The sequence below is a fragment of the Saimiri boliviensis genome, chromosome 5, assembly GCF_048565385.1.
Source record: "Saimiri boliviensis isolate mSaiBol1 chromosome 5, mSaiBol1.pri, whole genome shotgun sequence".
NCBI classification, from domain to species: Eukaryota; Metazoa; Chordata; class Mammalia; order Primates; family Cebidae; genus Saimiri; species Saimiri boliviensis.
In genome coordinates this window covers 856,621-870,971 of record NC_133453.1, presented here as the reverse complement: position 1 = coordinate 870,971, position 14,351 = coordinate 856,621, and the positions used below count along the sequence as shown (strand labels likewise).

At 55.7% G+C, this 14,351-nt stretch overlaps 1 protein-coding gene across 1 annotated transcript in view; it reads left to right on the top strand.

The window, feature by feature from the left end:
* The first annotated feature begins 2,489 nt into the window (after positions 1-2,489).
* The window catches only part of ANO7 (anoctamin 7), a 36,736-nt gene continuing 24,874 nt past the window's right edge, over positions 2,490-14,351 (top strand). The window contains exons 1-4 of the mRNA XM_074398726.1: positions 2,490-2,655; positions 3,801-3,915; positions 5,174-5,225; positions 9,538-9,662. Of these exons, the coding sequence (XP_074254827.1) occupies positions 2,570-2,655; positions 3,801-3,915; positions 5,174-5,225; positions 9,538-9,662 (378 nt within the window). The 5' untranslated portion in view covers positions 2,490-2,569. The remainder of the gene's footprint in view (positions 2,656-3,800; positions 3,916-5,173; positions 5,226-9,537; positions 9,663-14,351) is intronic.

Here is a 14,351-nt window from a genome sequence, read left to right as displayed (position 1 = left end):
GCTCCCTGCAGACGGGAAGGTTGGAAAGCCGGCAGCACAGCCAACTGAGAGTCCGTCCCCTTCGACCCAGCCACTCTGTCCGGCAGGGCTCCCAGGTGGCCAGGGCACAGGGCCAGAGTCCTCACAGAGGGTGCCCTGCACACACCTCCAGCCTCAGAAGGAGCACTGAACTGGAGCGTGGGCTGCTGACCGCCACCGCTTCCACTTCCACCAGCTACACCCCTAAGTATGTCCCTAAATGTTACAAAAACTGGTATAAAAATTTACAGCCAAAGAAAGCTGGTGCGGCGGGGTCTGGGCCTGGGCCTTTCCCAGTGTGCCAGGGACCCAGCAGGCCTGCTGTGCCAGTTGTCCTGGCTTCCTTGCCTCCCTCCCTCCCCCTCCCTCAAAAGCAACACAGCTTGAAAAACCACCCGCCCAAACGCAATTGTGTAAAGTACAACTCCAAAGACCCTCCCCAGGCCGGGACCCCCTTTAGGTGAGCATGCAGGTGTCCCTCAGAGGGCTTCCATCGTGGTGTGGGCACCCGCAGCAGCCAGCCCTGAAGCTCTTGGGTAGACAGCCCTGAGGCCACCAGAGCCACTTTGTCACCAAGAGCAGGAGCCCGGGAGCTCCTGGGAGGTGGCGCCTTCCTGGGAGGGTCCTTGGCCAGTGACTGAGCAGAGGAAGAGCCTACAGCTGCACCCAGGTGAGGAAGCACCTATCCGTGCCTCCCCGGCAGAGTGCCACCGCAGGACCTGGGGAGATGGTGCCCGCTCGTCCTACCTCCCCTCCCGCCTGCTCACTGCTTTCCTGGTTTCTGGAACACTTACCCAGTCCAGGCCATGTCCAGGGCTCCATCTCAGGAGCCTGCAGGCTGAACTTGGCCACAGCAGAGATGTCTCATGCAGAGGCCCTCAGACTCTCCTGGTCTTGACCTGGAACCCGTCCTGCAGGGCTTCCCACTATGGCAAGGCACAACACAGGTTCCAGAACAGCCTGGAGGGATTTCTTTCTTTTTTTTTTTTTTTTTTTGAGACGGAGTTTTGCTCTTGTTACCCAGGCTGCAGTGCAATGGCGCGATCTCGGCTCACCGCAACCTCCGCCTCCTGGGTTCAGGCAATTCTCCTGCCTCAGCCTCCTGAGTAGCTGGGATTACAGGCACGCGCCACCATGCCCAGCTGATTTTTTGTATTTTTAGTAGAGACGGGGTTTCACCATGTTGACCAGGATGGTCTCGATCTCTCGACCTTGTGATCCACCCGCCTCGGCCTCCCAAAGTGCTGGGATTACAGGCTTGAGCCACTGCGCCCGGCCTTTCTTTCTTTTTTATGTATTTTTTTTTTTTTTTTTTTTTTTTTTTTTTTGAGAAGGGGTTTTGCTCTTGTTGCCCAGGCTGGAGTGCAGTGGTATGATCTCGGCTCACCACAACCTCCACCTCCCAGGTTCGAGCGATTCTCCTGCCTCAGCCTCCTGAGTACTTGGGATTACAGGCTTGCGCCACCACGCCCAGCCAACTTTGTATTTTTAGTAGAGATGATGTTTTTTCATGTTGGTCAGGCTGGTCTTGAACTCCCAACCTTAGGTGGTTGGCGCGCCTCAGCCTCCTAGAGTGCTGGGACTGCAGGCGTGAGCCACCGCACCCGGCCTGGCTGGAAGGATTTCAGTAGGTGGAAGGGGGCACCTGGAACAGCAAGCTGAGCTTGGGGCTCGCCAGTGGAGTGGTCCTGGGAGGCTGCCAGCAAGGTGAAAGGCTCCAGGAGATGCCTCCTGCTGGGCGCCAAGGAGGAGGGAAGGGGTAGAAGGCTGGGAGAAAAAGGAGGGGAGGGGGAGGGGGAGGGGGAGGGGGAGGACAGTGTGGGAGGGGGAAGGAGGGCTAAGAAGAGGAGGGGGGAGGAGAAAGGAGGCAGAGGGGGAAGGACAAGGAGGAGCGGGAGGAGGGGCCGGCGGAGGAGGGGAGGAGGGCGCAGGGATTGGGGGAAGGCTAGGACCCTTCCTGTCCTTTTGCAGATGGGGCCCTGAGCATGGGATGTGTCTGAGGTCACCCCTCAGGCATTAGCAGAGCCAGCACTGTGACCCAGGTCTCCCAATCTCCCCAGCCCCACGGTGAAACCCTGGCCCACCACTCAGCACAAGCTATGTAACCTCAAGGAGCCTCAGTTTCCCTCCATGTTAAGAGCGCTTGCTCAGCCTGCCTGGCTGGGCTTCCAGCAGAAGTGGCACCTGTGGCTGTTCCCGCAGAATCCCACCTCCACCTGACCCTCCAAGGCAGCAGCTGTGACAACTACAGCCAGTGCCAGCCCTCACATCCCTAAGCAAATCAGGCTCCCAGAGGACGGCAGCATTTGCATTCGGGTGTGTGGAGGCCCAGGGAAGTGGGCTGCCTCTGTTTGCAGCTCTGAGCCCCACACCCCCTCTTCAAACAAAGATAGTTCCTGCTCCAAAGCCCGGAGGACTTGCCCTGGCCAGCTGTGCTGGGTGCCTCCCCTGCCTGCTTCCCGCCCCGTGCAGGCACCGTGAGGGCAGGCGAGTGGCTGCCATTGCCTGGGCGGGGCTCCAAGGACCACCCCTCCCCACCCTCTGCCCCAGGATGGCCCGACTCTACTGCCCAGACCAGGCTCATGCTGGGAAGTGGGCCATGACCTCCGAGGCCTCTTCTGGAAGCCACTGTGCCAGGTGGGGACCCACCCTAGACGTGTGGGCCACAGGGAGAGGGGGAGTGTTGCAGGGTGGCACCCCAGCACACCAGGGCCTTCACACACCCTGGTCAGGGGGGAGGCAGTGCCTGGCATGCCCTGGTCCCCAGAGCCCCTTGGGGCATGAGGAGGGACGCACACTCAGTGTGGCTCTGGACAGGGCACCCCCAGGGTTGGCTTCCTGTCTGCCAGGGACTCCCCCATGGAGCACGTCCCTTCCCTGGGGTTGGGGCATCCCCCTTTCCTTCTACAGAGAGCTCTGAGGAGGGGCCTGGCCTGCCCACCACAGCGGGATGGCGGAGCGGTGGGGGCTGCTGTGTGGCTGAGACTCCTTGGGGACTTTCCTCCAGGAACACCCCACAGTCCATAGTGAGGCTCCCAGCCCGGGGCCTGGCTCAGGCTTCAGGGGCAGGCAGGCGCAGGGCGGCTGGGCTCGGCCTCTCTGGGCCTCTGCTAATCCGAAGTGGAGGGTGGGACTAGAAAGCCACCCATCCCAACCTCCCGCAGCGCCTCCATGGTCACAACCTGGTCATCGGTGCCGCGCGGAACGCCCAGCCCTGGCTCGAACCCCCTCCTTCCAGGACCACAGATGTCACACTTTTGGCCCCGTTTTGCCAGCCCGAGAGGGGGAGCCACGGCTCCTGTCCTCCCACAGAGGGAAGACCCCGGGGCAAAGGTGTGGGAGGAAGCTGGGACCCCCAGGAGGAACCGAGCTCAGGGCCTAGGAGTCCTGGCATTGGGCAAAGGCAGGCGACTTGAGGGCTTGCCTGTCCCCGGCTCACATGGCTCAGCCCTACAGATAAGAGGTGGGGGCGTCTGGCCTTCTGGGGCTCCGCTGAGTACCCAGGCAGAGCAGATGACATTGAGGGCTGGGGGACAGACACCTGCTGTGCCAGGCCTGCCAGACCCTCTGTCCCCGGCACTGGTTTCTTCCTGGGGCTGGCAACTGGCTAGGGGGCTCTCCACATGCTCATGGCCAAGAGAGTCGGCCAGGCCAGCCGTGGCCCCATTCTGCTCCAAGTCGGGTCTGTAAAGCCAGCTCACTGCAGCCTGCGCAGTGGCTACGGATGGGTCTCGGGCATCCCCTCTCTGACCCCCGTCCCCACCTGGCCTTGGCGGGCACAGGAGCCGGATGCTGCGGCGGCAGGTCCAGGAAGAGGACAGCACCGTCCTGATCGATGTGACCCCCCCTGAGGCAGAGAAGAGGGGCCCCTATGGGAGCACAGCCCACACCTCAAAGGTAACAGCACCCAGGAGACCATGGCTCAACTCAAGAGGCCCTCACCTGCCTGGGTCTGTGCCCCCACCCTGGGCCCAGAGCCTTCTGGGGATGGATGGACATCGCCGTGTTTCCCTGGCACCCCCTGGCAGCCCCAAAGCCCTTGCCACCCTGTCCTCAACATAGTCAGATCACTGCCCACCCTGGCCCTGCCAGGCTGGGGAGAAATGAGCAGATCCCACTGATGTTCAGATGGGAGCCCCGGGAGGGTGAGGGGGGGCCTGGCCAGGCAAAGGCAAGACCAGGGCAGGGGACCTCCCTGCGGGGCCAGTCAGTGCAGGGTCACAGTGGCACCCAGGTCCCTCTGTCACCAGAAGACCACTGTGGGGAGAAGCTGGGTCCCAGGTCTTAAGGCCCCATGTCTGATGTCCACCACAGCAGCCCACAGGTGGACGTGGGGTCCCTTCCTGCCGCCCCAAGCACAGCTGAGACAAGCCTCCAGGGAGGGCACAGGGCCTTCCACAGCTGAGACGAGCCTCCAGGGAGGGCACGGGAGCTCCCACAGCTGAGACGAGCCTCCAGGGAGGGCACGGGAGCTCCCACAGCTGAGACGAGCCTCCAGGGAGGGCACGGGAGCTCCCACAGCTGAGACGAGCCTCCAGGGAGGGCACGGGAGCTCCCACAGCTGAGACGAGCCTCCAGGGAGGGCACGGGAGCTCCCACAGCTGAGACGAGCCTCCAGGGAGGGCACGGGAGCTCCCACAGCTGAGACGAGCCTCCAGGGAGGGCACGGGAGCTCCCACAGCTGAGACGAGCCTCCAGGGAGGGCACGGGAGCTCCCAGAGCTGAGACGAGCCTCCAGGGAGGGAACAGGGCCTCTCACCCAGACACTCAGTCGCCACGGCCACCTCTGTCCTCATGCCCACTTTGGGAGCAGTCCGGCTCCCTTCTATCCCGGGAGGCCAGCAGGGCCAGCACCCCTGGTCGTCGCCATGCTTCCCACCAACCTGACCCTTGCCATGGGCCTAGCCCAAAGAGAAGGGGAGCCAGCTGGAGGCCCAGGGCTGGCGGTGCCCTCTGGCCCTGCCTACTACCCCTCGTGCCTGCATGTCGTGTGCCCACACACAACGGACGGGCTTCCCCAACCTTGACCCCCAATCCCCATTCTTCTGTGGTCCTGAGTGTCCTGGGGCAGGGTGGGGACAGGAATTGGAGGCAGGGTAGGGCGGGATGGGTGTAGTCATCCTGGGCACATGCTGATCTGCTCCATGCCTTCCAGCCAGGTAGACAGCAGGCGGCTGGAGCTGGGAGCCCTGCCAAGCCCCGGATCGGTGAGCCCCTCCCAGCATCTGTACCACGCCCGTGTTGGGCCTGAGGGTGGGGACAGTACTGGGGTGCCCGCAGGGGCAGCAGGCCAGAGTGGCCTCCTCAGTAGCCAGGCGCTTGGGGGCCAGTTGCACTGGGGTGAGGGCCTGGGGTGAGCAAGCCCAGTGGGAAGAACAGCAGGATGGGGGCTCCCTTCTGATGGGGTGGGCCGAGAGGGCTCTGGAGAGTGGACTGGGCGGCCCCTCCCTCCTCCTCCGGTCCCCGCCGCCATCCTCCAGTTGCTCAGCCACGGCTCAGGTCGCTTCTGGCTCTTAACTCTTGCACCCACCCCTTTTGTACTTTCAAAATCTCTTTGATCCACCCCCAACCCACTGCCTCTGCCTGCCTGGAGCTACTGCAGACTCCCCGGGGGTGACAGCACGGGCACCAGCCGGGCTCCCGGCACCCACCCCGCCAGCCTGCTGTCCCCTCAGCACCAGAGAGACCCTAACCTCCTACCGCTAGGGTGGCTACTACTTAAAATCACAAGTGTTGATGAGGACGAGCTGGAACCGGCTGACTTGGGCGTTGCCGGAGGGAGTGTGAAATGCTGCAGCTGCTGTGGGAAACAGCGGGTCCTCCAAGGGTCAGGCACACGGTTCCCATGAGAGCCAGCACGTCCACCCCGGGTGGCGCTCCCGAGCGCTGGATGCGGGTCCCGGGTGGGGGCTCACCTGCACTGGGTGCCGACCCCAAGGAGATCTCAGTACCCCTGCACTGTCATCCACTGTAGCTGGAAGGGGTGCATTCCTCTGCTGGGACTGTCATAAGAAGTACCACAGCCCGCGGGGCTTAGACGGCAGAACTTTCTTTCCTCCCAGTATGGGGGCTGAAGTCCGGGGTGAAGGTGAGGCAGGGGTGGTGGCTGGCAGGGGCCTCTCTCTGGCTTGCAGACACGCCTTCTCCCTGTGTGCTCACACCCTGGGGCTCTTCCTCCTCTAAGGACGCTGGCTGTGGTGGATGAGGGTCCACCCTCATAGCCATCACGTCTCCCTGATGACTTACTCTCCAAATACAGTTACATTCTGAGGACTCCGGGTTGGGGCTTTGATATTCAAATTTTGGGGAAGCATGGTTGAGCCCATATCAAGGTGGAAGGTCCACCCACAGATGACTAGATCAGCAAAATGTATTTATATCCAGCGGGTTTATTCAGCCTGAAAAAGGCGGAAATTCTGACACAGGCTGCGCTGGGGAGGAGTCTTGAGAACATTATGCTATGTGAACTCAAAAGTCACAAAAGGACACACGTGACTGCGCTTGTATGAGGCCCCAGAGAGTGGAATTCAGAGAGGGAGGGTAGACGGGTGGGCGACAGGGGCCAGGGAGGAGAGGGGACGGGGAGCTGGTGCTTAGGGGCTGTAAGATCAAAAGAGCCCTGGGGATGGATGGTGGTGATGGCCGCACAGAATGTCAATGTCCTAATGCCAATGACCTGGACACCGCTTAAAAGTGGTTAAGATGGTTTTTTGTTTGGTTTTCTTTATCTTCTTCTTTTTCTTTTTTTTTTTTTTCTTTTTTTTTTTTTTGAGACGGAGTCTCACTCTGTCACCCAGGCTGAAATGCAATGCCTTGATCTCAGCTCACTGCAACCTCTGCCTCAGGGTTCAAGAGATTCTCCTGTCTCAGCCTCCTGAGTAGCTGGGAGTACAGGTGCCTGCCCACGCCCAGCTAATGTTTGTATTTTTTAGTTGAGGTGGGGTTTCGCCATGGTCAGGCTGGTCTCGAACTCCTGACCTCAGGTACCTGTTTGGCCTCCCAAAGTGCTGGGATTACAAGCGTGAGCCACCGTGCGTGGCCCAGGATGGTTTTTTAAACATGACAGTGCTCATATTCTCAGAATCCTCCACACGTATCTTCTGTGTGTGGGGGGCTTAAGGCACAGCCACCTGTGCAGCCCCAGCCCCCGCTCCCAGCCCCACCACGCCCTGAGACACATGGCCTGCCAGCAGAAGCTCCCCACCCTTCATTCCAAGACTGGCAGCTCCCGAGGTAACAATAATTTCAGACTCTCATGTAAAGGTAGAATATATTCTATCCTCTGAGAAAACTGTGCCTTTTATCAATATTAATTGTGCCTAGAAACTTGTCTCCCATCATCATACTTTGCATCTGAAAATCTGTTTGGCCTGGTATTTTTAAAGTTCTGTCAGTTTTGCTTGTTCTGTTTTGTTTCAAAGGGATTAAGGTGTGCCTGATGCATTATTTTCCATATTTAGAAATTGAGCCTTTCAATCCACGAATGTGGTATTTTCCTCCATTTATTTAGATCTCCTTTAATTTCTTCCTTCCTTTCTTCCTTTCCTTCTCCTTCCTTCCTTCCCTCCCTCCCTTTCTTTTTCTTTTCTTCTTTTCTTTTCTTTTGACAGAGTTTGGCTTATGTTGCCCAGGCTGGAGTGCAATGGTGCAATCTCAGCTCACTGCAAACTCTGCCTCCTGGGTTCAAGAGATGCTCCTGCCTCAGCCTCCTGAGTAGCTGGGATTACAGGCATGTGCCACCACTCCTGGCTAATTTTGTATTTTTAGTAGAGATGGGGTTTCGCCATGTTGGTCAGGCTGGTCTTGAACTCCTGACCTCAGTCTGGGATTACAGGCATGAGCCACCATGGCAGGCCTTTAATTTCTGTTTTGCTGCTTTCATGAGATCTTTCCCGTCTTTTAGTAGATGTATTCCAAACGGCATTACTTTGAAAATTTCACTGCCTATTTGTCGTACGTATATAGAAATTATGTTTGTTTGTCTGTTTTTAAGATGGGGTTTCACCGTGTTAGCCAGGATGGTTTCAATCTCTTGACCTTATGATCCACCCGCCTTGGCCTCCCAAAGTGCTAGGATTACAGGCGTGAGCCACCACGCCCAGCCAGAAATTATTTCTTTTTTGGGTGGGAAGATGGAGTCTCACTCTGTCACCCAGGCTGGAGTGCAGTGGCACGATCTTGGCTCACTGCACTTGAACTCCCGGGTTCAAGTGATTCTCCTGCCTCAGCCTCCCCAGTAGCTGGGATGACAGGCACCCGCCACCACACCCAGCTAATTTTTGTATTTTTAGTAGAAACAGCGTTTCGCCACATTGGTCAGGCTGGTCTTGAACTACTGACCGCAGGTGATTTGCCCGCCTCGGCCTCCCAAAGTGCTGGGATTACAGGCGTGAGCCACCGCGCCCAGCCACAGTAAGGTATTTTAGAAGAGAGAGACAGTGCCCACATTCTTATAACTTTTACTATAGTATACTGTGATATTCTATTTTGTTATTAGTTATTGTTCATCTCTTACTGTACCTAATTCATAAATCAACCTTTACCACAGGAGTCTGTATCACGGGTGTGTACCTGTCGCAGGTATGTACAGGGAAAGGCAGGATATACAGGTTTGCTGCTCTCCAGTTTCAGGCATCCACTGGGCTGTGCAGATAAGGGGGACTTGGTCGTCCTTACTCCTCAGCATGGGCTGCGAGTCTCCGCTGGAGGACCAGGGTGTCCAGCCGGAGCTCAGATTGCCCAGCAGGTGTATCCTCTAGAATCTTTGTCGACCACCGGCCTCCAGCAGCTGCCTGTATGTGAAAAGCTCGGTGCTCCAGGGCCTGAGGATTGTCTCACAGCTCTGGGGGCTCCGTCTTCTTCCCAAGCTCCTCCCTTAGCAGAACCTAATTCAGATGCCCACCGGCTTCACCCACCAGTGCTTCTGCTTGGCTCTGTTGCCTTCCCCTGTGGTTTGGGAAATGCCCCCAGGAAGAAAGCCAGAGTGAAGGCAGGGCTCACCTCGCACGGGGCTTACGTCGCACGGGGCTCACCTCTCACGGGGCTCACCCTGCACGGGGCTCACTGCGCACGGGGCTCACCTCGCACCCTCTGCTCATGGAATTCTGTGCCCAGCAGCCATTGCCATCTCATGTCAGAAAAGCAGGGGCTTTGGAAATTTTCTCCAGCTTTGATGATTCTCTAGCAGCAAGGGAAGTGAAAGTGACTTAACCTGAAGTCCCTGAAGACCCCTTTAGGAGTCTGGGACTTACCTGCAGGGAGGAGAGGCCATAGCAGGGATCTCTGGGGGCTATGCCCCAGCCCCTCTCCAGGCTTCCGTTCCCCACCCAGCCCAGTGCAGGGCTGTCCTAGAACCTGGAAGCGCTCCCTGAGTCCGCCCAGCCCTGGCCGGGACCAGGGAGGGGAGTGTCCAGTGCCCGACCCCCTCGCGCACCCCGCTGGGATGCTGGCAGCCCTTCCCCAGGCCGGCAGCCGCCACTCAGCCATGCTCCTGCCTCTGTCCCTGTTGACTCCCAGCAGACTTCGTCCTTGTTTGGGAGGAAGACCTGAAAGCAGACGGGCCGCAGGACGGTGCTGCCCGGGACAGGACCTGGCGGGAGACCTTTCTGGATCACCTCCGTGCGGCTGGGCTGCGTGTGGACCAGGTATGTGGAGGCGGTCACGTGACTCATGGCCTTGCTGCATGACCTGGCCACTCAGGGCGTCAGGCCCCAAAGTCCTGCTGGACACCCCACCTACTGTGAGCTCCCTGCGGCTGGGGAGCTGCTGCCCACGGGCGGGGGCGAACACGGATCCCTCCAGGCACACAGCCCATGCACGGAAGTCGGAGCCCTCAGGGGTTCCGACACGACCTTTGCCATTCACCCGTCCCACCTCCAACATCAAAGCCTGTGTAGACATGTCATTTGTGATGATGGCACTCAGTGTGCTTACAGAAGTAACAGCTTAAAAAGTCCTTTCACAGGCCGGGTGCAGTGGCTTGCACCTGTAATCCTAGCACTTTGGGAGGCCAAGGCAGGCAGATCACAAGGTCAGGGGTTCGAGACCAGCTGGCCAATATGGTGAAACCCTGTCTCTACTAAAAATGCAAAAAAAAAATTAGTTGGGCGTGGTGGCGCACGCCTATAATCCCAGCTACTCAGGAGGCTGAGGCAGGAGAATTGCTTAAACTTGGGAGGAGAAGGTTGCAGTGAGCCGAGCTCGCACCACTGAACTCGAGTTCAGCCTGGGCGACAGCAAGACTCTGTCTCAAAAAAAAAAAAAAAAGTCCATTCACATGTTTGATTTTGGTAATAATGGAAGGTGCCATTTAGAGTCATTTAAGCAACAGGTCCAGGGAGCTGAGAAACAGGAACCAGCCGTAAGGATGCTGGGTGTGCGGGCGCAGGCGTGGTTTGGGGCAGCTGGGGATTGGGGCACAGAGCCCAGCTCTTGCCCTGCAGCGTCCCTGCCCCTCATTGCCAGGTCTGTCCACGCCGCTCCCTCCTTCTGCACCCTCTTCCGACCACCTTCCTCCGTTCCCAGGGGCAGGCTGGGCTACCACCTGTCCTCTCACTGTCCGCCGAGTCGTCAGTCCTGAGTTTTGTGTTGATCACGCACGTGATTTCTTTGCCATTTTAGCGCCAGTTCCACATCATCAGGCAATACAGCCTGGCTTTGTCTGTTCGAGCGTGGCAGAGCAGAACCGTGCGTGGCGAGGCGCGCCCGTGCGGTCACTCCGTCGGGGAGCCGTCGCCTCGCCGCAGGCAGCTCTGCATGTGGATGCGCCAGCCTTTGCTTACAGATGCCTGTGAGAATGGGCATTTGACTTGTTCCCAGTCTGGGATGATCATGAAAATCAGCCACTGTAAATTGATTTGAGTGTGTGCACGTGTGTGTGTCTCTGTGCCCGTGTGCAGGAACTTCTCCTGGGAGCAGGGGTTCCGGGCAGAGGCACGTGCCTGTGGCCACACCACTCCCCCAGGTGGTGGCCGTTGCTACCATCGGCCATGGGCTGAGGCCCCTTGCTCTGTCTCCTCAACACTCGGCACTGCAGACCTTTTTTTTTTTTTTTTTTTTTTTTTGCATTGATCTTTTTTTTTTTTTAATTGCATTTTAGGTTTTGGGGTACATGTGATGAACATGCAAGATTGTTGCATAGGTACACACTTGGCAGTGTGGTTTGCTGCCTTCCGTCCCCTCACCTGTATCTGTCATTTCTCCCCATGCTATCTCTTCCCACCTCCCCACCCCCACCCCTCCCCCATTTCCCCCCAACAGACCCCAGTGTGTAGTGCTCCCCTCCCTGTGTCCATATGTTCTCATTGTTCAACACCCACCTATGAGTGAGAATATACAGTGTTTGATTTTCTGCTCTTGTGTCAGTTTGCTGAGAATGATGGTTTCCGGGTTCATCCATGTCCCTACAAAGGACGTGAACTCATCGTTTTTGATGGCTGCGTAATATTCCATGGTGTATATGTACCACATTTTCCCTATCCAGTCTATCATCGTTGGGCATTTGGGTTGGTTCCAGGTCTTTGCTATTGTAAACAGTGCTGCAATGAACATTCGTGTGCACGTGTCCGTGTAGTAGAATGATTTATAATCCTTTGGATATATACCCAGTAATGGGATTGCTGGGTCAAATGGGATTTCTATTTTTAGGTCCTTGAGGAATCGCCACACTGTCTTCCACAATGGTTGAATTAATTTACATTCCCACCAACAGTGTAAAAGTGTTCCTATTTCTCCACATCCTCTCCAGCATCTGTTGTTTCCCAATTTTTTAATGATCGCCATTCTAACTGGTGTGAGATGGTATCTCAATGTGGTTTTGATTTGCATTTCTCTAATGACCAGCAATGATGAACATTTTTTCATATGTTTGTTGGCCTCCTGTATGTCTTCTTTTGTAAAGTATCTGTTCATATCCTCCACCCATTTTTGAATAGGCTTGTTTGTTTTTTTCTTGTAGATCTGCTTTAGTTCTTTGTAAATTCTGGATATCAGCCCCTTGTCAGATGGGTAGGCTGCAAAAATTTTTTCCCATTCTGTTGGTTGCCGATTCACTCTACTGACTGTTTCCTTTGCTCTGCAGAAGCTGTGGAGTTTGATTAGGTCCCATTTGTCTATTTTGGCTTTTGTTGCCATTGCTTTTGGCGTTTTGGTCATGAAGTCCTTGCCTACACCTATGTCCTGAATGGTTTTGCCTAGATTTTCTTCTAAGGTTTTTATGGTAATAGGTCTGATGTTTAAGTCTTTAATCCATCTGGAGTTAATTTTGGTGTAAGGTGTCAGGAAGGGGTCCTGTTTCTGCTTTCTGCACATGGCTAGCCAGTTTTCCCAACACCATTTATTAAACAGGGAGTCCTTTCCCCATTGCTTGTTTTTGTCAGGTTTGTCGAAGATCAGATGGTTGTGGGTATGTTGAATTTCCTCTGAGACCTCTGTTCTGTTCCATTGGTCTATATCTCTGTTTTGGTACCAGTACCATGCTGTTTTGATTACTGTAGCCTTGTAGTATAGTTTGAAGTCCGGTAGTGTGATGCCTCCTGCTTTGTTCTTTTTGCTTAGAATTGACTTGGCTATGCGGGCTCTCTTTTGGTTCCATATGAAGTTTAAGGTGTTTTTTTCCAGTTCTGTGAAGAAGGTCACTGGTAGCTTGATGGGAATAGCGTTGAATCTGTAAATTACTTTGGGCAGTATGGCCATTTTCACGATGTTGATTCTTCCTAACCACGAACATGGAATGTTTCTCCATCTGTTTGTGTCCTCTCTTATTTCGTTGAGCAATGGCTTGTAGTTCTCCTTGAAGAGGTCCTTTACGTTCCTGGTTAGTTGTATTCCTAGGTACTTTATTCTCTTTGTAGCAATTGTGAATGGCAGTTCGTTCTTGATTTGGCTCTCTTGAAGTCTATTACTGGTGTATAGGAATGCTTGTGATTTTTGCACGTTGATTTTGTATCCTGAGAGTTTGCTGAAGTTGTTTATCAGTTTCAGGAGATTTTGGGCTGAGATGATGGGGTCTTCCAGATATACAATCATGTCGTCTGCAAATAGAGACAATTTGATTTCCTCCTTTCCAATTTGGATACCCTTTATTTCTTTTTCTTGCCTGATTGCTCTGGCTAGAACTTCCAGTACTATATTGAATAGGAGTGGTGAGAGAGGGCACCCTTGTCTAGTGCCAGATTTCAAAGGGAATGCTTCCAGTTTTTGCCCATTCAGTCTGATATTGGCTGTTGGTTTGTCGTAAGGCACTGCAGACTTTTATCGTTTTACCAATCAGTTGGGATGCAGTGGTGGCTCACCATGGGGTGTGTGTGTGTGTGTGTGTGTGTGTGTGTGTGTGTGTGTGTTTGAGATGGAGTCTCACTCTGTTGCCCAGGCTGGAGTGCAGTGGCAAGATCTCAGCTCACTGCAACCTCCACCTTCCGGGTTCAAGAGATTCTTTGGCCTCAGCCTCCTAAGTAGCCGGGACTACAGGCCCACACCACTGTGCCCAGCTAATTTGTTTTAGTTCTGTAGAGATGAGGAGTCACTTCGTTGCCCTGGCTGGTCTGGAACTCCTGGGCTCAAGCAATCTGCCTGCCTTGGCCTCCCAAATCACCTGCCTTATTTTTTTAAGACAGGGTCTGACTCTGTCGCCCAGGCTGGAGTGCAGTGGTGCAGTCTCAGCTCACTACCTCTGTCTCCTGGCTTCAAGCAATTCTCCTGCCTCAGCCTCCTGAGTAGCGGGGAATCACAGGTGTGTACCACCACACCCGGCTAATTTTTGTATTTTTAGTAGAGATGGGGTCACCCCATGTTGACCAGTCTGGTCTCGAACTCCTGACCTCAAGAGATCTGCCAGTCTCAGCCTCCCAAAGTGCTGGGATCACAAGCATGAACCATCACACCCGGCCCCACCTGCCTTTTCCTTATGAAGGCTTAGGAGCTTGGTGTCCGGGTCATGTGTGACAGACATCTTTCCCCTGCCCTGGCTGGCCTGCATGGTCATCATGGGGTCCTGGTTGGTTCCAACCTGCCATGGACTGTTAGCCCTGCATCTGGCTCCCTCACTTTCCATGCCTTTCTGCCCTTCGCTCACCTTCTCATTTGTCCAGAACACACAGGGAGAGCCCCCACCTGCCACCCATCCTCCCCACCCCAGTCTGCCACCCCCGCTATCCCTGGCTTCCTTCCAGAGCCTTCTCAGGTGTTGGCACATGGAACCCTCAGAGCTACCAGCCCCCTACTCCTGAGTTTGGACCGGCCTCAGAGTCTGGGAGGCAGAGATGAAAAGACACCTGCCTTTACGGTGGAAAGGCTGATGGGATGGTGTGGTTCCATGAGTTTTTGAGGTCATCATG